This window comes from Anguilla rostrata, chromosome 4 (assembly GCF_018555375.3).
Source record: "Anguilla rostrata isolate EN2019 chromosome 4, ASM1855537v3, whole genome shotgun sequence".
NCBI classification, from domain to species: Eukaryota; Metazoa; Chordata; class Actinopteri; order Anguilliformes; family Anguillidae; genus Anguilla; species Anguilla rostrata.
In genome coordinates, this window is record NC_057936.1 from 12,718,454 (window position 1) to 12,742,871 (window position 24,418).

Below are 24,418 nucleotides of genomic sequence, written 5' to 3' on the forward strand. Positions count from 1 at the left end.
CAGATAGAGATGCGAACACAGTACGGAAGTGGCAGGAAATTGACTGCCCCAGGCGCACGGGGGGGGGGGGGGGGGGAGTCGCGTTGAGAGTTGGGAGTCGGTCGCCCCATGGACTGCACCCCCTGGTTTCCCCACTTCCTGTAAACAGCATGCTGCTACTTCAGCAGCAGAGAAGAGTGCTTGAGTTCGGCCTGTACATGATATGGAAGTGCTTTTCTTTAATATCAACTTCCATTTTATGGTTGAACACCATAAAATTCATGATTGCCATGCTCAATGTTAAAATTTCTCCTTTTTTTGTGTAAATATTAAGCCCAGATAGTTCCTTTTCTGGTTTACTCTGTACTACTGTTCACCTTGAAGCAATTCCCTATCCCAAGATTTTATAGGGATGCCTACACTATTAGATGTTGCTACTTGCATGAAAATAATAATTTTACCTTCATTCTATAGTGACTCCAAGCAGACTGTCCGAAACAAGCTCTTACAATGAATAGTATTAGATTTCTGAATTTATTGCTTGTGGCACAAATACCCTTTTATTATGTAGAAAATTAATTATTTATTTACATACCATAATCCTTTCCCTTCAGTCAATACAATGAAGGCCTTCTTGTATTATTGAACATTCTGATTGATAGAATATGTGAACGTGGTCATTTTTTATATATTGATCACTTGTATCGCGGTGATATTTTATGAAGTTCTGTTGGTTCAATGGCTGCTGCATTTCCTTGTTATGAAAGACGTGTGCTTTGATGCAGTTTTCTGTGTGACCACTGGGAGGCACAGAAGAGCTGTTCTAGCACGGCAAATATCGACAACGTCTACACCTATTTTTATACAGTCTGTGGTCTACACCAGTACTCAAATCTGGCCCTCGAGGCCAGTAGTACTGTTGGTTTTCATTACTCCCCTCTAATCAGGAACTGATTTAAATCTCATGCACCAGTTGAGTGTAATCTCTGTCCAATTGAACTGTAGACTTGGGCAGACGAGAAACCCAGCAGTACTACTGACCTTTAGAGCCAGATTTGAGTATCTCTGGTCTACCCTAATAATTCTAAAGCTACAGTAACCTCAGTCAATGAACAGTGAGCCACTTGGCATGATAAACTGCAACGTCACCCAGGAGAGAGGTCAATATTTCTTGGAACTGGAGGTTTGGTAGAAATGCAGTGAGTAATGTATTATCTGCGAGCGCAATATTGTCAATTGCGATAACCATTCCAAGAATGTTTATTGAGCTGACACGGTATTTTAACTGCAATTTGAAAACATTAATTAATTTTCATTTTAGGTACCCTGCCCATTTCAACGGGTTTATGATCCTTAAAAGTAATTAAACACGTGATAAACACCAGAAGACCTTGTAGATAAGATGCAGCTCGTTAATTCTTGGGCAGTGGTTGAAAACCTGTTTTGCTGTACTTTAATCCACCAATCAGATGGTAAAAACCTATTGGACATGCACGCCAGTCACCGCCAGTAGAATGGAGAAGCGGGAACTTGTCACACATGAATGCACACATATGACATCTTTTGACAATGAATTCTTTCATGAAAAATAATTCAGAAAGCTCATGTTCTCAATTCTCGGGTTACGCTGCCCTTTTTGCGCATGACACCTCTCGTTTTTCATTGGCGAAAATAGCCTGTAACCGCCGCTGTTAATCTTGTGCTGGATGTTCGTAAATGACCATTCAGCTGAGATATGATTGCTAATGGACAGAGCTGCCTCTCATCTCAGTGTTGCCTTCCTTTATGGGTTGCTCGCGTCTTCAAATATTTATTCTCACAGAGGGTAGTCGCTGTGTGAAATAGCTTTCCGGGTCATGTAGAAAGAGGCAGATACTGGGGGTTTTCAAGACGAGCCATGATGCAGTACTGGATCGTATCTAATTTTCCGGTAAACGGTGAGCACTATGTACGCTTTAGTGGTAGGCAAGTGGCAAACATTTTCTGGCTGAGTGGCCTGTTCTCGTCATTGTTATGTTAATTAACAACACACTTTGATTTCGAACGACAATGGCCCCACAAAGGACTAGCTACTTGTGCCGTTCAAATACTAAACTGAAAATATGACGCAGTCGACTCTCACCGCAAGCTTCTCGTGCGCACGTTCCGTTCATTTATAAACGGCCGTGTTGACATTACCTGCCTGTTCGTTTTGTCACATGGCGTGTTGGCGGGTTTATTTATCGCGGTCCGCGAGCCAGCCGAATGAACGACCGTTAGCCTGCATGCTATAAAATGAGTGATCTTTCGGCGTACTGGGCGCGTGCCCTCCGGCACCTGCTAAGCTGTGAGGGATAATCAGTCCTTTGAAGGTAAATCACCAGGAAGACTGATAAGACAGAATTGCATTGAACTTGCAGAAACTTGAACGATTTTTAGCGGACGGGGCTGTACAGTCAGGGGAGTTGCATGGCAGTGTGGCAATATATGCTCTCATTATATGCTCTCATTATAATAATGATGAAGTTGCAATCTTCATCCTAGTTGATTTTTATTCATCCTTATGTTTATTCCTCAACTGTTCAGTGTTGTTTAGGATGTTAGGACTGTTTTGTCTGTCTGATCTGTTGTTTTCTGAGTTTATTCATCTCTTTGTTGACAATCTGTGTTTTTGTTTCTGTGTGTGCATGTTTCTGTGTGTGCATGATTGTGTATGTGCATCTGTTTCTGTGTGCGTGCGTGTATGTGTATGTCTGTGTGTGTCTGTGTGCCTACTTGTGTTCGTGTGTGTGTGTTCATGTGTCTGTGTGACTCCTCAGTCTACCCTTCGCTCCGTATCGAAAAGAACGACCTGAGGAGCGTCTCGCTGCTGGAAGCCAAGACGAGGGTCAAAGACATCGCCATCTCCAGGGAGAGGGTGACACTGCGAGACGTCCTGCAGGAAGGTACGGCCGCTCCCCCATCAGACCCCCCGTCCCCCCATCCCCCCGTCCCTCGTCCCCATCCCTCTAACCCCCGCCCCCTCCCGTCCCTGGCGCCTTCTACGGAGCGTCCAGCAATTTCACTCCCACTTTTTAAAAAGAAAAAAAGAGTTCTTACAAGGCAGGCCAAAAATGGGCAAAGTAAAAGCAAATGAGAACAAACAGCAGCCTTTCATTTCACACAGGTAAAGATTTATGGGAGATGAAAGTGCACCCTGCCCCTCAGTAAGCTTATTTCCAGCACGCCGGCACAGGACTACACAAAAACGGGTTTGAGCTGCACTCCCGCGCTCTGCTTCAGGCTGAGCTCGGGGAGGACACGTCTTCCCCGCCCGTGACCGTTCGACCACGAGCCACACATCAGGATTTCTGCGTTTGACATCGGGTCTAACTCTCTCTGCACCTCTGCCAGGCTCGCCGGTAAACACTCGGGGAGATCAAAAAGTCCTCCCGTGGCTCACTTCCCAGAAACCACCGCCCCCCCCCCCCCCCCACTAGAGGCGCGGCGCGGCGTGGCTGGCGGCCCTAGTGTTGCTGCCGGCGCCCCCCAGCCCGGAGCGTGCGGCGCTGGCCTTTCCGGGCACGTTCGTAAACAGGGCGACGGGGCGAGCTGGCGGTCCGAGCGCGGTCACCTACCCCTGGCGCGCCGCCAGATGGCACGGGCCCGGGGAGGAAAGGCCGACGCTGTGCCCGGCTCGCGGCCTTGCCCCCGAACGCAGCCTGAAATAGTTTCTGCTGCCTCCACTTCCCCTTCCCCCTTCCCCCCCGATTATCCAGAGAGGAGCCTTGATTGTTATTTCTTTCTACTACTCTCCATCTTCTGCCTGTTCAGTCTTCCTGACCAGAGGTGGAAAGTCCCAGGGGTCAGGAAGTCCTGCCGTGTGTTTCTTCCACCTATGAACTCAGCCAGCTGGTCTCTCTAATTAGGCGTACCTACTGGCTGAAGAATTGTGGTAATTAGCAAATCCAGGTGATTGGGACAAAATACTGGGGAGGACTTTTGTTTCCTGAACACTTTTATTCCCCACTTCTGCTCCCGACCCTTGCATGGAGAAGTCTTTACGTATGCATGTGTGCATAAATATATTAATATGTAGCAGTAGTGCTACAGTATATACAGCTATAATGCATGAAGTACATTGTAAAGCAGGGGTATCCATCTTATCTCCAAAATTCTTCTACACAACACCTGATTCCACTAATTAACTAATCGTAGTCTTCAGCGAAGACCTTAATAAGTTGAATCCGGTGTCTTGGCGTTGGGCTAAAACAAAAACCTGCACCCACATTTGCCTTTTTCGGAAGGTTGGACAGACCTGGTGTAGACTTTTCCGTGCCAGGGGCGTTCTGGAAGGGTAGTTGGCTGAACTCACCCAACGTTACGACAGTGCAGTGCTGATCGGCTCGCACAGAACCACCCCCTAGTGAAACTCCAGGCCTCCCTGAGCCTTGGATGCAAGCACAGTCCCCCCCCCCCCAGCACCCCTCCTCGGGGGGAGAGGCACGCAGGGGAGTCGTACTTTCCGTGCCTGTCGGCGTCAGCCGCGACGGTTCCCGCTCTTGCACACCGACCTCACGCCCTCGTCGGCACGCCTTGAGCCAAGTGGCGGCTGTTTTTGCCAAAACCGCTCGCACGTACGGTGTCCTCCCCACCGTTTTTTCCGCCTGGGGAATCGGAGCCCTGCTGGGCCAAGATCAGCCGGCAGGCACTGACAAGCGGGACCACGGTGGGGTGGGGGGGCGGGGGGGTGGGGGGTTGGAGAGGAGGAGAGCGGGTGAGAGACCGACAATCACTGCTACTGCTCCTTTCGCTTGAACACAGAGCCAGGAGTGCCTACAGGCCTACATTTCATGCCTTACATGCACCTTTCAGAATGGCCATTTATAAACGCAAAAGCTTATCTAACCTCTTCAGATCCTGATTCTCTTTTTTTTTTTTTAATTCTTTTTCTTCTTTCCCCCACAAACTGTCCCAGAGCAACAAGGGGAGAACGAAGAACAAAACAGGTTTCAGAAATGCGCGACAGGGTTGGAGCGCCTGTGGGTCAAGGCAGATTTACTTCCTCCTTTTCACCAGGGTCACTGCAGTTCACCAGAATGCTCTTTCTATGGCAAAATGCCAGTTAAAATAGTGAGCTCTCTCTCTCTCTCTCTCTCTCTCCTCTCCCGCAGGGACGTTCGGCCGCATTTTCCACGGCTTTCTCCTGGACGAGAAGGACCCCAGCAAGGAGAAGCAGGTGTTCGTCAAAACGGTGAAAGGTTTGTGATTTACCCAGCACCCCTATTTTCTCTCGTGTTCAAAAAGGAAGCCCCTCTGGTATTCGGACGCGCCTGCCATGTTTTCCCACGATTCGCTGGGGAGCTTTTTTTTTTGGAGGATTTACGGACCTTTCTTCAGTTGTAGGGGTGCGTGACCTGTGCTTTGGCTCCTGTATGCACCTAAAATGTGGTCACATTTCCCAGATTGCACTACATTCGTTTGAAGCTTCATTTAGACAGCAGTGGTCTCAAACTCCAGCTCTGGAGGGCTGCAGTCCCTGCCGGCTTTTGTGATTTCCTTTAAATCGGCAGCCACTGGAAATAAGGTGTGCCGACTCTTTCTCCGATCAGTGACTTAAATGAAACGGTTAAGTGTAGGAACACGTCATAAACCAAAAGCCGCACAGCTGTCGGGTTAAACTAACAGTTACACAGCCCTAGGTGCGGCTCCCGAGCCAGAACAGAGGATATTAAACCTTGCGGAGATGACAGTCTGGTTTAGCATTAACTTTGACTGCGTTTTATTGCCGTGCTTTGTGTGTTGTGCTCGTAACGGTGCTAGTCATCGTGTGTGGGAGGCTGCGTTACAGCGCTGTCTGAGAGCCGGCGTGGACACGCCCGTCTAGGTGCAGTCACCTTCGCCCGCACGCCCCCGACGCCTGCGGGACCCCGTTTTTCCGACCGCGAGCCTACGGGACAGCTGGCGCAGACGAGCTGACGAGTCCCGTGAGCTCATTCGCCGATATTGCGCGGCCTGTGCGCGTCTGGTGCCGCCGAAGGTCCTTCAGCGCGCCGGCGCCAACTTCAGTTAGCCTGAAACCGAAGAGAAACCAGCGCCCCCCCTGACCAAATTAGTTTTAGAGGATTGTACTCAGGAGTAGCGCTTTGTTGGTCCACCACGGCCCAAGTAGCTGGCCAATACAAGCCCTCATGTATGCATGAAGCTTATGTATGAGACCTCTGTGACCTGGGCCTCTGCTACTTCCAGACAGTATTGGTTCAGTCCCATTATCCAATCGTGACTCAGTAAAGCGACTGCCAGCTGGCCACCAGTGTGTCTCCGGGCCTGGCCCCAGAGGGCTTCCCGAATCCGGACCACCCTCCCCATCCCAACAGGGCAGGGCCAGGGCCGGGAACATGGAACAGCCACGCCAAGCTTGGCCGCGATGAGCCCCCCGCTTCCTCCTCCGCCCGTCCCGGAGCAGGAAACGCCGCCGCCGCGTCTCTGGAGCGCTGGGCGGTGTGGCACGGCCGCACGCGACGGTTAAAGGGCGCGCCCCTCTCATCCCCTCGCCCGTGAATAAAACTGCGTTTCCTGTTGCGTCGCGGCCCGCTAAGCGATATTGACACGGTGCCAGTTAGAGCCAAACAATGGGCTTCTGGGACACGTGAATCACTGCCTCCGTCACCGTTCGCTTCAGGGTCAGAAGAGATGCTCGTCTCCCGTTTCTGATAAGGTCTGCTCAGAACCAAGAGCACGATCGGCCTTGTTGAGCTAAGTCCTTAGGGGAACCTGAGGTGTGAAAAATGTGTTGAATGTTTGATAACTAGTTCTGGCTTTAACACTGGGAAAAGAATGAGAAAGTGTACGTGACAAACGAGGGATAGTGGAGGAGAATTTTCGGCAAAGTGAAGTATTTAAGATGGGAAGGTGTGATTTGACAGCATGACCGTTCATGGATACGCAGTTCAAATCCTGGATGGCCAGAAGCCCTGTTTATGACTAGGCCTCAAGCTCTGTTTTGAAATTTTAAGCCGTTGTGTGGGTTGGATTAGTTTTTACCCAATTCGCACCACAGGTTTGCACAGGAAACTGGAGCGTTTGCAATATAGGAGTGGTCAGGTTTCTGAGATTGGGGGTTTCAGGGATTTCAAAATGGTTGACCCAGAGCGTTGCAGAGTTCACCCCCTCATGAAATGTTCTTTCAGTATCCGCTGTTTGTCCGGGCCTGCTAAATTAATTAACATTTTAACAAAAAAAAAACTTTCCACAGTTGTAGAAATTGTCAGTCGTAGTATATGTAATTTAACACAGTCATTCTACCATTTAACACAGTCACTAATTCAAAATTACCCTTTACCGTGTTACCGTTTAAATGGTTGAAATGTCTGTTAAACGTAAATCTGTAAATCTGTGCATTTTTGACGGTAGTTTTAAGTCGCTGACTTTGCTTTTAATTGTTCTAGGAAACCCCTTTACGCGTTCTCTCTGAAGCCTGAGTCCGTAGCTCTCTGGAACTGACACTTTCCCCCCTGCTCTCAAGTTAGCTGTTAAGCACCTCTTCTTTTTTATACTGGCTGCAATCTGTTTGAATGGCTTCGAGTGGCTCTGGTGTGAAGCGAGCGCTGGCGTTGGTATAATGGCCATGTGACTCCAGGTGAAAGTGCTCGGCGGTAGAGTGGAGCCAATGCAAATATGGATTTATTACATTCTGACTGGCAGAAATCAAGAGCGCAAGCCTGAATACCGGAGAGCTCCTGAGGAATCCCTCGTGTAATGGCTCTGCATTAAAAACAGCCTCTCTCTCTCTCTCTCTCTCTTTCTTTTCTCTCCCCTCCCTCTCCCTCTTTCTCAGACCACGCCTCAGAAGTCCAGGTGACGATGATGCTCACCGAGAGCTGCAAGCTGCGTGGCCTACACCACAGGTGAGACAGGCCAGGCCAGTCGCACGCAGACGCTGCGTGTTCCCACTGGAGCCATTGTATAATTGTATACAATTGTATACAACGTAAATGCTATGTAAAAGTTGTGTAAGTCGCTCTGGATAAGTGCGTCTGCTAAATGAATGTAATGTCATGCAGCCAGGCCAGCAAGCCGATCGCCGAGCAGTCCTAGCACTAGCGTCTCTCAGCACGCCCACGTTTGCATGATTTGAATCTGAGGTTCCTGGGAGGCTCGGTTCGGAGCCGGTGCCTAATCGCGAACCAGTTCTTCGCTTCTCGACGGCAAAAGAACCGGCTCTCGGCCAGGATAACTGGTTCCAAAGCGGCACCGACACTTGGCTGGTCTAGAACCAAGAACCGCTTATGTCAAGGGGGGTGGGGGCGGGATTATCGTGACCAACCAAGACCAGCTAAAACTTTGTGACCGCCAGGTAGAGTGAGAGCACCTATTATCGACCACCTTCGTTTGACAGACAGGAAAACGTAAACTGATTTGCAACTATATATGAAATAGGCGAAATATTGGTAATAACCTGTACCTAGTTAAATAGGAAAAACTGTCCTTGTTATCCTCCAGTGGTTATTTTTTTCAGTACTTTCGCGATTTTTTTCTGTGCCGGCAAATAAGTCAGAGGTGGTCCAGCTCTAGCTTTTGGTTGCTAAGGGGACATGTATCGACCACCCCATGTAGATGAATGGAACTTGACATAAATTTGTTAGCATACTGTCCTGTCTTGCGTATTTGAGGTTAATATGAGAAAGGGTGGTAGCTATCAGCACGTCTAGGAATCCGTACATATTCACTGTTGTAACCCAAGTTGCAGGACACAAAATAGCTCTTAGGAAAGCAGTTTGAAATTATGAAGCAACGTCTGCTTCCGAGCGTGTTGCTTGTCTTTAAGTTGATATAGTAAGTAAGGCTGTAATAATATAACTAAATGTATATGTGTGAAGTTGGTTTTTTACATTTAGACAGTTTATTATCTGTATTTTTGCAGGACATACATTTTAATAGGTAACGATGTTGCTGGGAAAGCGGAGACGTATGCAGACGTATAGAGTGACGTAATGACGTGGCTCTCTAGCCCGTGGAAAAGCAAACCGGTTCTTAGAAGGTTCGCAAGTTGAGCCAACTGCGAACCTGCACTAGCACCAGCCCAGAACCAGAACTAGCTTCGCGTTGGTGGAAAAGGGGTACGTGAGTAATGTTAGATTGCGAGTAAAAGGAACTCTAAATAGTCAGAATTCAGCGCTTGCGTAACGATTTCACAACGGTCTGCCGAGCCGTGAATGTGCAGTTCTCTCCCCCGCACCCTCGTAGCGTCCCTGTCACTCAATCTTTCCCCCCGCTAAGTGACGTCGCGGCATCGCTTGGCGGGTGACGTCCTCCCCAGGCCCCACACCGCGCCGCGCTTTTTCCGTAACTGTGGAAAACCGTGGGCGAAGGATCCTGCGACAGCGGCGCTCTCGTGCCCCGCTACTTCCCTTTTTTCGGGGGGGCCGCTGAGCTTTCACAACGCGCCGAAAGCCGCCAGCGGGTTCTCAGAAGAGCGGAGCTGTTCCGTGTCAAGCCTCTGCTTACATTCGCCGCGTTCCCATACGTGCTTCCTGGAGTGCCTGCCGGTTCGTTGGGCTGCTGTGTTTGGCGCTCCCGCTGCCGCCTGCTGCAGCGACAACACGGTCCCTTCCCACTTCCCCCCGAGAGGTACACGCCAACGCTAATTAACTGTATCCAATGCGCTGTCCATTGACATTCACCCCTCTAAAACAAAACAATTTTTAATAAAAGAAACTGTTTAATTTTGTGCGCTCAACAGCGCACGCATTTTTTGATATTTGGACATGTTTACAGGCTACATTTTAATGGAGCGGCTCACAGTACAGACTCAAAAATTCTGGAATCCGCTGTTACCCACCAGTAGAGCTTTACGGTTTTGTCGATTTCCTGTGACCAATTTGGTTTTAGAGGATTAAACTCCTAGCCTGCTGCTGGAAGTACCCTCGTACGACCCGAGCAGCTGGCTAACGCTGGCCCTCGTACGTATGATTGGCACGTCTGGCGAAACGCTCTCTCGAGTTTAATTTGACTCCGGCTTTTGAGGGTCCTGCACCAGTGAAGCCGGAGAGAGGCTTCGGGAACCCCACGGCGAGCGGCCTGTTGTGACCGAGCACGCGTCTACGGTCAAACCTCCCCCGCTTTCCGCACCAAAAACCGTTAATTAATTTGTGTCTCTGAGCCCCTTCCTGCAACCGGGAGACCCAGCCGCTTCAAATCTCGGACGGCCCGAAGCCCTGTTCCAGACGGGGGTGGGGGGGAGAATGAGAAAAAAACACCCCTGAATTTTGGATGAACATAAAAGAGTGCATTGCATCACCAGTGAAAATGGTTGATTTACCTAGTGTTGATGCATGTGGGTCATTTTTTTGCCTTGTTTTAACCCATTCAATAAAGGCTTTTTATCTATTTTTTCACCTGGAGACAGAGCGCCTTGGCCTTTTTTTGGTGCCACACTTATGTTCAGCCACAATACAGGGGCGTTTCTTCCCCCCCAAGGAATTTTCTCTAGTGTTTTCCAACCTACTTACCAATGAGTGCCTGTCATTTCCAGATCCGAACAGCGCTTTTTTTTAGTTGTCTGAGCCCTGTTTGTGACTTAGCCTCAGCTCTCAGTTCTGAAATTCTAAGTCGTTATTTGGGTCATTTTTACTCGATCTACGCAACCGGTTTATTAGATTCGTAAGACCTGGCCGTTTCACTCCTTCTCATTATCACCCTCTCTGATTCCCGAGTCTCGGGTGCCCAGTCCTCACAGCCGCGAGGGCCCGAACAGGCGGCAAGGGGCCTGATTTATCGCGCCGCGTTTCGATTGGACGAGGCCGCCGCGGCGTCCCTCCGCGCCCCCATCGGCCGTAGAGCCCTTCGTTCGACATCTGATTGGTTGCGCGGTGTTTACGACTCGACGTGCGCTTCGAGGCGGAGCCGCAGGGTCCTGGAACGCAGCCCTCCCCAGAGCGGCGTGGGTTCCGGCTTGTTTCCGCCCGCGTGTCCACACTCATCCGCAGGGCAACACCGCTGCAGTGATCTGGGATTTTCCTGGTTCAAAATGGAGTTTAGGAGTTGACTCTGTGTGACAGCGACTGGCAACTCGATGCGTCGTCTCCGTATGTTTATTAAGTTCTGGTACCCTGAGAGACCACCACAGTGCATTGAGATGTAGGTTATAAAACATTAAACTCCTAACAAAAAATGTAAAACATTTGAACAGTTTGAATATTTATGGAAGGGTTAGCTATCGTAAGTGCTAGAATTTGGGGGGTGGGGAAGATATAGTCTATACTGAAGGATGTACGTGTTGTAAGGGGGTCATTGTACAGGAATAGTGGTAATTGGAATAGTAATATGTCTTAAAATCCATTTAATTTTTGTCACTCAAAACCTAGGGTACAATATAAATGGACCTTTAACTTAGTGAATCCACACAAATGCTATTTTACTGTATTTACTTTTATATATTCATTCCAAGAAAGTTTGCACCATCCTTTTTGCTACTGGTATTAGTTCTACCTTAAGCAACATCAAAGGCTTTTCAGAATTTTATTTCTCAGTTTAATCTACAGAGATAGGAGAAAAACAGTGTAGGTTAATACAGTAGAATTTACTTAATTGCATAACGGATTATAGCATAATTCTGGTATTTTCATAGAATTGCCAAATCCCGAACCATTTCCCACTCAGTCCTTTGTGAAGAGATTGCATATTTGCATAAACCGTTATTAAAAGTGCATATTTCAGATATTTCCATGGAATTATGTCCCAATTAAATCGTGTAATGATCTATAAATATGCGTGAAGTCGGCAGGTGTGGCATAAATAAACCGGCAGTTGCCCTGTATAGACACGAAGGTAGGCTGTTTCTGTTGAAAATCACGTCAATAGCGGACCCTGAAAGCAGTCAAAACTTTAAAAAAAACTTGAAATGGAGTATCATTTTACAAATTATATTAATAAAAATCATTTCACAGGTTTTTTTTTTGTTTGTTTGTTTTGCGCAGTTTCTATTATGGGCGGCTTGATAGAACACTTTAGGTGGCCCGCCTAAGACTTTTCAATGCAGGAAGAACCCTGGCCGTGACATTTCAGTGCAGGAAGAACCCCTCACGCTTGGTGAGTCGTTCCTGTAAACGCGGTCCCCGTGAGGAACAGGAGCCGTGGAGACCGGGCGTAGCGGTGTCGCCACGCCGCCGCCGAGGTCGCTCCCCCGCTTTTCGCAGAACAGCCCGGGTTATTGGCTCACGGCCGGGCTTCCCCCTTTTCATGGAGAAGTCATCTGCAGCTCAGCGGCGTCCTTGCGTCCGGTCGACACTCCGGCCCCCGACCGCAACCATTTCCTGTGGAATCTTCTCTTCGCATTTCGTGTTCAAACGTCAATCTCAGGTCTCTTAGTTTCCAATCTGCGGTGGGTTTAGATGCTTTCCCGTAAACGACCAATTTATATTCCGTACGTTGGGAGAGTGACCTGCTTGTCCAAGCAACAGTTTCACTGAATAAAGAGGCAGACCAGGAGAGCCTCAGGAGATTTCATTTTATGCATTACAGCCTGTTTTGTGTATTTGTATGTGTGTGTGTGTGTGTGTTTGTATGTATGTATGTACGTATGTGTGTGTGTTTGTGTTTTTCTGTGTATGTATGTATGTGTGTGTGTGAGACAGGTGACAGGTTACTGGTGGGCTGGGTAAAGCTGAGTGACTTCCTTCCCTGTCTCCACGCTCACAGGAACCTGCTTCCCATCAGTCACGTGTGCACGGAAGACGGGGAGAAGCCCATGGTGCTGCTGCCCTACATGAGCTGGGGGAACCTCAAGCTCTTCCTGCGGCAATGCAAGCTGGCTGAGGCCAACAACCCTCAGGTGAGGCCCAGGCTTCGGCCTACTCACCTGTCTCAGTCATCCAGGTCCCCGGGCAGTTCTGTTTTTAAAGCTTTATTGATATGGAACCTTTCTTACAAGTTATAAAGTGATTTACAGAAAACATGAAAAACAAACAAAGACGATTGGGTCATTTCCAGGAAAGCTGTGTTACAACCTGTGTCGGCAGCCAGCACATAATTACGACCTCCAACACATCTCATGTCTTGAAAATTCACAGCCTACTCTGAAATGCAGTGCAGTAAGTTTGACAAACGTTACATTTACATTTTTACAGTGCAGGCAAACATGCACAGGTTACCTGTAGAGATGACATTTTTACGTACAGTTAATTTACGCAGCTGGCTGTTTACAGCAGCAGCTCAGGTGGAACGCCTCGCTCAAGGCTACGGCGGCGTGTCGCGTCGCGTGCCGCCGTGACCGTCGTGCCTCACGGCCGCCTGCGCGGTGAAAGAAGGAAAAACAGGGAAGGTTAGCGAGGAGGCAGCCACCTGAGAAAGAAAGGGAACGAACGGGTTTCCTTCTTGGTGGCTCCCAATTTTTCTTGGGGCTCTGAAACTATCCCCTTGTGCTTGTTCAAGCTAAGCGATACCAAACAGACCTGAAAGGCAGTCCAAAACTTTGAAAAAGTCACCAGAATTATCCCAAGAATGACATTCAGTGAGGTGGTGTAATCCACGGCCTAGAGAGCTGTTACGCTCCCACCACCACAGTTATGACGGCAAACAGGAATACTAAAGCCGTCCCATGTGGAAAAATAGTGCACTTAAGCAAACTTCAGGCATTGTTAAGTATGAATTGGTGTACTTCGGCATACAATTTTTTTTCACATGGCTTTCACTGAAGAGTTATGGTCAAAACGCCAAGAATCTAATGTTACTAAAGTTACTGAAATGTTCATACGGTGACATGGGTGATGCCATGTCTGAAACTCCCACTCAATGGGGGAAAAATGTTTGACTAATTAAGAGGTGTTAAGATTTCTAAAATGTGGTGCCTAACTTTCATTTTCAACTTGAAGTGAGTCTACAGTAACTGTGAAAGTGTTGTAGTAAGTGTAAACATTCATGTATTTATATGCAGACATTTTACCATCAATATAAGAGAGTAACATGTAAGTCAGCGTGAATATATGGTTGAATCTGAATTTTTAAAAAAGCAAATTCTGCAGATGAAACAACTGTACGCTTCTCCCTTGTTATTGTTATTGTAAATAGCTTTAGCTTTAATAGTTGCAATAGTTAGTATTTTCTCGTAAAAGCTCGTTTCTTGTTTTGTCCGAGGACGAAGGCGGTATGTAGCACAAATTCAGTAAACTGAGGAAGATGTTTAGTTTTGGGCAGGGCTAAGGAACTGGGACTTGTCTCTCCTAAAAGACAGTCAGTCTATTGTGTGAGCCAGCCCCCGGGGCCTTGGCACGGACGTCTCTGACGAACGGCGCCAGAAACCAATCAGCCATCGCTAGGACTGCGTCGGGGGGGGCGGGGGCGGGGGCGGGGTGCTTCGCTTAACTTCACGCATCGAAAAATGTTTTGTTTTCCAAGCTGTGCCATACGGTCCAGCGAAGGCCTTGGTTCCTTTCGGATGGCGCGTCCCTGCGTTTCCCTCCCCAGCCCCCTTCACACGCCTCACGCGGCAGGCGAATCCGAGACCCCGGAGCGCTGTCACTTTTTACGGCGTCTCTGTGAACACGAAAGCGTAAATCAGCAGCGCCGCGTCGAGTCGAGGAGAAGCTGTTCTTGGTGATCGTCCCGTCCACATCGTTACGGGACTCTGGCGCCCGTTCCTCCGGTCGCGGACGGCACGTCTCCCCCCGGCGCCTTCGTATCGCGAGCGTGGCGTGTACCGCGGGGGTCGGCCCGGTAACCGATATCCCACCGTTCTCGGCGGCGGTTTCGCGACCGAACGTTGCCGTCCCGGCAGAGGGGAGAGACTGTGACGAGCCTCGATTTGGTTTGTGACGCTAACGCCCTGTCGGGGCCTGCCCTGTCTGGCTGAGAGGCAGCCTTAACCCCGGTTCAGTCACGCTGCCAGGCGAAACCCGAGCGCGTTAACTACGTGCGTAACTCAGAAGGACGGCGTATGCGTTCGTGTCAGATTTCGTTCGGTGTTTGACAGGCGGTGGTTCAAGCCAGGATCGTATTACATAAAAAAAACTATTAGCTTACGCAAGCAGAGCATTCCTTTGGTTTTTAAGTTGTATTATCACTTTGGAACCTGTTCTACCCCCATAACACAGGTGTGTACGTACATAATCTGCAGTCATTGTGCTGATGGTGCGTAAGGCTTGGTTTACCCTAATTACGAGATCATAAAGGATATGATGTTGAATAGCTTCATGTGTGTCAGTCACCCTGGCGTCAGGATGTGTCAGAGTTCATTGCCCTGATTGGTGCTTTCTCTCCTCTTCCTCCTCCTCCTTTCTGTTTGTCCCTCCCCCTCCCGCCTCCAGGCCATCTCCCAGCAGGACCTGGTTCACATGGCCATCCAGATCGCCTGCGGGATGAGCTACCTGGCCAGGAGAGAGGTCATCCACAAGGACCTGGCCGCAAGGAACTGCGTGTGAGGGCCCGCCCCCCCGACCCCTGACCCCTAACCCCTCTACCTGCGACACTCACACCACCCCACCTCCTCAGCCCAACTGAAAAAGAATCAAAGAACAGCCTCTGTATAAAGAACTGAGAACCCTTTTAAGGTTCACCTGAACCACAATAGACCCTTGGGGTCTAACACTGATAGTCGCTATAGTAGCATGCTGCGAGCGGAACCTCCATTTCATAAACCGGTGTGGTCAGGGGAACAGCCCTCACCGTCGCGCAGGCGTCCCAGGAACAGCGAGCGGGGCTTGAAGTCTCCTCTCCGCCCCCCCTTTTTTTTTTCCAGGATCGATGACAGCATGCAGGTGAAGATCACGGACAACGCGCTGGCCCGGGACCTCTTCCCCATGGACTACCACTGCCTGGGGGACAACGAGAACCGGCCGGTGCGCTGGATGGCCCTGGAGAGCCTGCTCAACAACGACTTCTCCAGCGCCGGCGACGTGGTGAGACGGACCGAGCCGCCGCGCGCATATCCGCCGCACGCTAACCGACCACGTTCATATCCGCTTGCTCGCGCCGCTTCACTGTCAGACCGGGTAGGGAATGACCGTTCGGAAAATGGCGTCCGACTGTCAGGTGGATGCTGGGAATACAGCCAATTCTGCAAGAAGAGCCATCACTCAAATGACCAGAATCTTAAATGGATTCCATGATGAAAAAAAAATAATTTTAGCACCATGCGCTCATAGCAGGAAACTTATTAAAATGGATGAAAAGCAATTCATTGTGGCTGCCGCGGTAATTGAAGGGGTCACGCAGGGACAGATTGTTGATTGTCTCTGTGTTGACTCAGCACTTCTCCAACGTAAACATTTGGCGAACTTTAATCAGTTTTACAGCTGAGAACGTTGCCACCATTGGCAGCATGGTGTTTACCGAAACACCTTTGTTTACGCAGTGGAGTAAAGTGGAGGTCATTTCAGTTTAATGTACCTTTTTAAAAAAAAATTAATTTTGTTTTTTTTTTTTTTTTTTTATGAAGGGGACCTGGTCACATTCATTCAAATGTGAATAATAGTTTCAATAGATAGAATAGATTCAAATAGTTGAATAATACATATTATTGTACATATTAACTGAAAGCCACTTTTGGCAGCTGTATGTGCCCTTTAATTGTCCATGCATTAATGTAACTCTTGGCAGAGGTCTCTGTGTGAAATCCCAGTTAGATCTGTCACCCTTGTATATTGGAAAGGAAAGGCCCTTGGTGAGGCCTGCCTGTACCCATTCTTTCCACTTTTAAAAAAAGAACAAAAAACAAAAAAAAACATACTTGCGAGCGGAGGGGCTCCGTCGCACCCCTGCCGGCGTTTTGACGGCTCTCTGTCTCTGCGCTAACAGGGAGGGGGGGGAGGGGGGGAGGGGGGGCGCGGGAGACAATGCGAAACCCCGCAGTCGCGCTCGGGCCCTTTGCGGTTCATCACAAAGGGGAAGGAAACCGCCTGCAGACGACCAGGAAGGGCCTTTTATCTTCTTTCTTTTTTCCCTTTTCCACTGGTGTGCATGCGAGGCTGTCACCGTGCCAGACAGCAGAGCGTTAAGCGCGCGTGATGATGCCCTGGGAGAAGGTGTAAACAGTGGGTAGGGGCGCTTCCCTCCCGCTTTCCTCCCGCACGTGTTTCAGTAAGAACGGCCCTGCTTTACTGTAAGGGCTGTGCGGCAGGAAGCCCCCCCACCGCCGACCCCCCGCCCCACCCCCACCCCCTGGCCCAGTGCCGGCAAGGCCTCACCCCTCTGCCCGTTTGGGAATATGAAAGAGGTAAAACAATGATGTTTGCACTCACACACACTCATTCGCGCGCGCACGCACACTCACAAACACACGCACATGCACACACACACTCACGAATACACACACACTAATGCATGCACACACACACTCACGAATATACACACACACACACACAAAAACACACAGACACAGACCCTCTCGCGCACATACACACAAACACATACACGCATGCACACACACACTCGTGCATGCACACGTACACACATACACCCAGGGAGAACGCAGTAACAATCCTGAAAATGTAGGAACAGCTGAAAGGAGCAGAGATCTTCATTATTTAGTCAATATTGCAGACCAAATGCTCATTATATTATTGAATCCTTCCTATGTTTAAGGAAAACCATGGAAAAATCTAAACTAAAATTTTTCAGGAGAGGCAAAGTTTATATTATTCACACTGCAGTGTTGGCTTGTTTCCCTCATTGGCTGGCAATACAATGCCACAGAGTAAAGCAGGTTCAGCCCTATCAAACCCTTATTGTACCAAATATGTGCTAAAAAATGTGGTTCAGATTGTGCCCCTGACCATACTGAACAAACTTTTTGTGACTTTACAGATTTCCTTGTATTGTTTCATTGAAGTGCCAAAGTTCCCAGGATACAAACTGGCGCCTTGCGATTGTTTAAACCCTGTACAAGCACCCCTCTGTAGCGCCTTGGGCAAAATGTATGTGGACAACTCAATTCCGTATTCTCCGTATGCTTAACCCCCTGAAGTCACACAATTCTGTGTAGGCAGTGTAGCATAGCCATGTTCTCGGTCATTACACGTGTTATATTTTAGAAGGTCTCGATAACGACGCTAGGCTAAAAATTTCAGTACCGAAAGGTACTGAGGTTGTCCTTTGTTCGCCCCACTCAAAGTGGTGCTGTCAACAACAGTTCAGAAGCATTCCTGCGAGCGTTCCTGTGTAAAATGGACTGCATTTATATAGCGCTTTTATCCAAAGCGCTTTACAATTGATGCCTCTCATTCGCCAGAGCAGTTAGGGGTTAGGGGTAAGGTGTCTTGCTCAAGGACACTTCGACACGCCCAGGGCGGGGTTTGAACCGGCAACCCTCCGACTGCCAGACAATCGGTCTTACCTCCTGAGCTATGTCGCCCCTGTGTTTGATGCCTGCCGTCTCTCTCCCTGCCTCTCCTCTCCTCTCCCGTTAACCTGCAGTGGGCCTTCGGAGTCAGCCTGTGGGAGCTGATGACCCTCGGGCAGACCCCCTACGTGGACATCGACCCCTTCGAGATGGCCGCCTACCTGAAGGACGGTTATAGAATAGCACAGCCAATCAACTGCCCAGATGAGCTGTAAGCCCCGCCTACATCGCGCCTCCACGCGTTCTGGAGCCTTTGCTTTCGATTGTGATTAATGGTTTATGGGAGAACCTTATCAACACCAGAAACTTGGTACACCCAGGTCTCTATTTGATTCAGGCTTTATACTCAAATCAGTTTGTTCTTTTAAATTTTCTTTTCATTAGAGTCCTCTGTAATGTTTGGGACATTTTTTCTTAATTTGCTGCTGAACACCGCAATATTAGATTTGTAGTGAAAGTGCAGATTCGCAGCTCTTATTAAAGGGTATTCATACATTTTTGTTTCACCATGTAGACATTTTTATACATTGCCCCTGATATGCGACAAAGTACTAAACTTGACTTTTTATGTTTTTTTTTTTTAAACATAACATTAATATGTCCCAAACATTATGGTGCCCTGAATGTATAAAACGTTCTATAATTTGTACTCGGTGAAACCAAAGTGTATGATAATACCCTTTTATAAAAGCTGAGAGTATGCACTTTGATTACAAACCAAACTTGTCTGAATACAAATCTAAAATTGTGGAGTACAGAGCCAAATCAAGAAAAAATATGCCTTTGTCCCAAACATTATGGAGGGCACTGTATTTTAGCCCATCTCTTAAGTAACTTAAGGATATTCGTTGCTGGAAAACATATCACTGCAATGCTGTGATTTGTCTTTGACAATAATGGGCCTCTTGGCTCTTTACTGGGCACAGTGCCTTTGGCCTCTTTACTTATCCTGGAGAGGTCAGGCCTGCGTGGGAATCCCTCCGCTCAAGGTCTCCTTGAGACAGGCCAGCGGCACGGCTCGAGCGTTGTGCAGTGCGCACGGCTGCTTTGCGCGCGTCGCGCGCTCGGGGGAGAGAGAGCCCTGAACCCCGATTCAGACGCGCGCGTCGGCTATCAGCGCGGCGAGGACGCGGCCTTATCGACATCCTGCAACTGGCCGCGCGGTTGGAAGCGGCGGGGGGAGCGCCGGCCAGGAATCACAAAGCCGGCCGTGCCAGGACGCCGCCGGGGCCGCTATCGCGCGGCAGCGCGGCCGAGCAATCTGATGCGTGTCCGTCAAGACCGCGGCGCGGCGAGAGAAAGGAAGGGCTAATCAGTGATCTATAACCCCGGCCGCACACTTTCACACACTGGGCGTTGAATTGGTTACAAGTGTGTACTCGAGTCGCACAATGGCGAACGCTAAAGTGAGAAGGGTGGAGTGTTTGCTTTCGGTGTTTTTTTAATGCTCTACATTGCTTCGGCTTTCTTTGTTTTCCAAATCCGAAACCAGCACATTGTTTATCAGTGGTCTTATCTCCACAGACCAAATATTTTCTTCTTCTGGAGAGTGTATTTTGTGTGAAATGTGCATGTCCGCTGGGGTTGCAGTTATTGCCGATTTGTTTTCCACGAAAAAGAAAGGTCCTGGTCTGAACGTGTGATGTTTGCCAGTGCAGAGAGAGGCTCAGACAAAGCCGTGTTGGTGCTCCTCCCCCAGGTTTGCAGTGATGGCGTGTTGCTGGGCCCTTGACCCCGAGGAGAGGCCTAAATTTCAGCAGCTGGTGCAGTGCCTGACGGAGTTCCACGCCGCTCTGGGGGCCTACGTTTGAAATCCGGTCCCAGGATTTCCCAGGACGAACGAAGCTGTCTGACAGCGCTACCCCAGCTGAACACGCCTTCGCCAATATCGTGCCTTGCTCAAGAAAAACTTTCATAAGTTTTCACTTAATTTTTATTTTTTTTTTTTTTTACAAAACCAACTCCTAATCCCAGTTAAGTTTCTGGAATTTTCTTGGTTCAGACAAAGCCTCTGAAGGGAAAAGCTGTGATTGCCTCAAGGTCGAATCGAGGATTTTACCGTTCAAAGACATTTCGATTGCCTGCGCCAAATGCCGCAAGTGAAAAACGATCTGTTCCTGCTGGAAAAGACGTCGCGACGATGCCAATGGCCCGCTCGCGTGATTGCACACTTCGTCTTTTATAAAACTTTGCCTTTTATAAGAAAAGTTGCAGCGCTTTTATTCCCTAATGTTTCGCTTTTGGATTCACACTTGCAGAAGCTGGGCTGTTTTGTACAGAGACTTTAAAAATATATATACATATATTGTACAGTTTTGTGTATCTTGGAGAAAAAAAAAAAAACTTTTCTCGTTGATTTTAGATGTGATGTGTTCTGTGAGAGAATGACTCCAGGATTTTGACCTCAATAACGTGCCAAAGCCAATAGAAAATGGCATGTTTACTGTGAGCACAGAGCTTTATTTCACCCCACTGCTGAAAGCACAGGTCAGATATTTCTCGTGATTGACTAGAATGGGTTTCTGGCCAGAGGACTGCAGTCAGTCTCTGAGGAAGAGTAAGATGTGTTCTGGCTTCTTTTTTTTTTTTGAATCACGCAACAATAGTTTCACCAGAGATTTGAACCTGATAAATCCTGATACATTTCCTTGGATTCGAGCCCTGTTGGAGTACTGTCACCCTTGGTAACACAACATGCCCAAATATCTGCGCAAAAATTGGGAAGAGAGCCTGGGACCGTATATATATCCTTTGATTTTGAAGAGGCATACCCAGAGAGAGGCATTCTCAGTTGGTTTAGTATGTGCAAATGCTCTTATGCTCTTTTCCCATGCACCCGGACATTGTTCATAGCTAGGGCCACAAGTTTGTCTCCACCATGTGACCTGCAGGGATTTAAACTTGTATTTCAATGGTACGGTCAAGTATGAAAACAATTAGTTGATCTATTATGGTGAATCAGGCATATCTTTGAGCCCCTGGACCTCACTCCTGGTCCTGGAGAGCCACAGGGATTGCTGGCTTTTGTTGTTACTCAGTGCTTGAGTAACACAGCAACTGATCAGTTTAAGCATTACAGTTAACTCGGGTCACCTGGTTTCTTGGGTCTGACTCAGCCAGCAGACTCTGTGGCTCTCCGGGACTTGAATTGAGTATCACTGTAATAAAAATAAAAATGCATCCATATAAAGCAGGTTTTTGTTTGACCGAGCACAAAGACACCTGATTCTACTTAAAGTCTTGATTGAAGACCATGATTAGTTAATTCGTTGAATCATTAATTTATTTTTTCATTTAACTTTTTTGTGCAAGTTAAATGTTATATAACTGCTTTCATTTCTTCAAAGAAAATCTAACATGCCCCTTTTTTACGACTTTTAAAAATACTGTAGTACATCTGATAGCAATAATCACACTGAACACGAGTGTCGCTTGTAAACATCGTTGGAAATCATTGCCTGTGCTTAATTAGTAGCAATTATTTTATCAATTTAGATTACTGAGGTAGTGCAAATGGGATAATTGAGAAGGGGCTTGACAAAGAGGCTAATGACCACTCGCTGGCAGAGGACTGAAGTACCATGCGAGAAAACAAGAGGAGACAAACTGGTGGCTCTATTCATTGCTAATGGTTGGTGTTGGCAAATAAGCAGAACCAGCATTGACTTTTTATTCCTTTGCACATACAGTAGTGCTTGGGGATAAAGCTACTGCATAATTCATCTCTTCATCAGTCACACAGTGCAAAATATGAAAAGTACTGAATTAACAGCCTCAGATGTATGACTTCCCAAGATTTTATTTTGGCTGTAGGTCTCTATGACGTCTCTGAACATGATACCTCAATGAAAGGGTTTTATTAAGTCTTGAATCGGTATGGTACGTATTATTATGCAGATTAAACCGGTATTTCAGGCAAGTCTTGTAAGTAGTTGTGAATTACATGTCAATAATGTTTAGGATTGAAGCTTCTCCTGTACTCCTGCATTTCTTCAGTGACACAGCCAGCTTTCCGAATGCCAGCACCACAAGCTAAAGTCCAACACATCTAATAGTTAGACACATTTTAGTGCTCTCCCTTTCTGGTGAAAAAAGAAATGCGGAAGACCAAGCTTTTGGTCTTTTCGAAACCTGCTGTCGAACACCGATTGCTCATTTTACATGTCGGCACTATTGCATTTGCACACTGCCTCTCTGCCTCTGGCTCATTACACTCAACAAACCTTTGAGATATTCAGTTGAAATATCCGCTCAGTTGTGAATTATCCGGTGTAGTTTTGCAGAATGGAGTGCGGAGAACAGGTGCAGACCTGAAACTTGGACACATGGATGTCACTTGATGAAATTCAGCTGGACTTAAAAGGCTTTGTCTGAAGATCTGCCTCCCCTTATATCTGTATTGCATCATTTGCTGTGATTTTTCCCATTGACAATCCCCGATATATATATATATATATAAACACAGGGTTTTCAGTTAGAGGTAATTCTTGAGATTTGTGGTCAGGGTGCTCCACCAGTTCACATGGTTTTTCATTAATTTTTTGTTTTCCATAACTATTTGGGGTAATGCCATAAGCCCTCTGATTGCTGTTGGCCTTTTATGCCCTTTTCAACAGGAAAAGGGGCTTAAGGATGATACACGTTTGCTCATGTTGACATTCATTGCAGTCACTGAACATGTGAGAATTTGTCATGTAAAAGTAAGCTGGGGTGGGGTGGGGATTCAAGGAAGTACTGAGCAGTGAACTCGTCCTTGATCTCACTCGACTGATTCATCTCCCATTTGAAAAAAAAATTAAAAAATTGTTTTAAAGTATTATCTTAGATTGGGCATACACATGTATATCGGATTGTTGAATACTCAGTAACCCACGAAATGCTATGGAGGACACGATTGCTAAAGAACCCATACTCTGCTTATTGGTCAGCAATGAATACAAATAGTCCTGCAACTTGATTTCATCTTTTAGTGTCAATGATGGCCAGAAACATAAACGCGTCATATCTTAACCTGTGTGCTATTAGCGAAGTGCTGATTCAGATCACATTTCGCCGCCTGCATTTAAAAGCACACAAAAAATGAAAGTGAAAATGAAAACTTGACACTCCTGGAGTAAAATCATGTTCTTTCTTACAGCTCAATATTCAAAATAATTCTTTTGTCAGCAGTTCTATGGCAGTTACTTGTGATGTCACTGAAGTGCTGGCTGCAGCACTGGTATTAAGGCACCATTTCTATACAGAAAAGTTGAGTCTATGCTTCACAGAGCTTGCATATGTTTGAATGGACCTTGCGTTCCAGACTTTCAGGGTTTACACAACAATTGCATGTAATCTGACAGGTACTGTACAAAATCTGTAATGAAAATGCACAAATTTCTAGGTGATCTTTTCAGACTTGGACCATTGTGGAGCAACCAGGGTATGCCACTTCAGCTCTACCTGTATATTTTATTTTTTATTTGTATTACTGTAAAAAAAGAGAATTATTCTTTGGCTTAGCAAGGCTGTATGTTTATGAGGTAACCCAAAATTCCGTGGGAGGTGATCTGTATCATCAGGTGACCGTGGTGACTTGTGATGATTGCTTTTGTTGCTTGGGTTCTTAAATTGTGCCATACGAACCATTGTTAATCATTAGAGTTCCCTTAGATGGTAACAGTTTGCTTTTGTCCAAAAATCTACATGAGCACTTGAAAAGTTTAAAGTCTAATTTATTAAGCGCGACAAATTTCTCAGCCATGCAGTCTCTAAAACCTTGGATACCCTGAAAGATTCTTTTTGCATGTTTCTGCTGCTAAATTGGTACAAATTGGTAAAAAGAAATCAGTAAATCCAGACTGTGTACTTTTAAAATGTCAGCTTTGTTAAAACTTTGTCACTGAATGTTTATTGAACATACAATAATAAAGCAATCCACCAACCTGTCTATATAAATGAGTGGCTGCCAATTTTAAAGCCCTAAGGGGCCAAATGTGTACCTTTCCAACACCTACATGCTAATATTTTTGCTTTGACAGGAAATGTGTGCCAAATTGCATTTATGGTTTGTGCTGAAGCCTGAAATGTTTCTGCAGATTGTTGTATTTTGAAATCACCAAATTTCTCTACAGGTTGTTGTAATTTCAAGTCGCCAAATTTCAGGCA

At 47.3% G+C, this 24,418-nt stretch overlaps 1 protein-coding gene across 2 annotated transcripts in view; it reads left to right on the plus strand.

Annotated features, from left to right (window-relative positions):
• The window catches only part of ryk (receptor like tyrosine kinase), a 60,776-nt gene extending 36,568 nt beyond the window's left edge, over nucleotides 1-24,208 (plus strand). For both annotated transcript variants that reach the window (XM_064330735.1, XM_064330734.1), the window contains 8 exons: nucleotides 2,778-2,903; nucleotides 5,112-5,198; nucleotides 7,775-7,844; nucleotides 12,637-12,769; nucleotides 15,240-15,349; nucleotides 15,671-15,830; nucleotides 18,346-18,482; nucleotides 19,971-24,208. In XM_064330735.1, the coding sequence (XP_064186805.1) occupies nucleotides 2,778-2,903; nucleotides 5,112-5,198; nucleotides 7,775-7,844; nucleotides 12,637-12,769; nucleotides 15,240-15,349; nucleotides 15,671-15,830; nucleotides 18,346-18,482; nucleotides 19,971-20,082 (935 nt within the window). In that variant the 3' untranslated portion in view covers nucleotides 20,083-24,208. The remainder of the gene's footprint in view (nucleotides 1-2,777; nucleotides 2,904-5,111; nucleotides 5,199-7,774; nucleotides 7,845-12,636; nucleotides 12,770-15,239; nucleotides 15,350-15,670; nucleotides 15,831-18,345; nucleotides 18,483-19,970) is intronic.
• The last annotated feature ends 210 nt before the right edge of the window (nucleotides 24,209-24,418 follow it).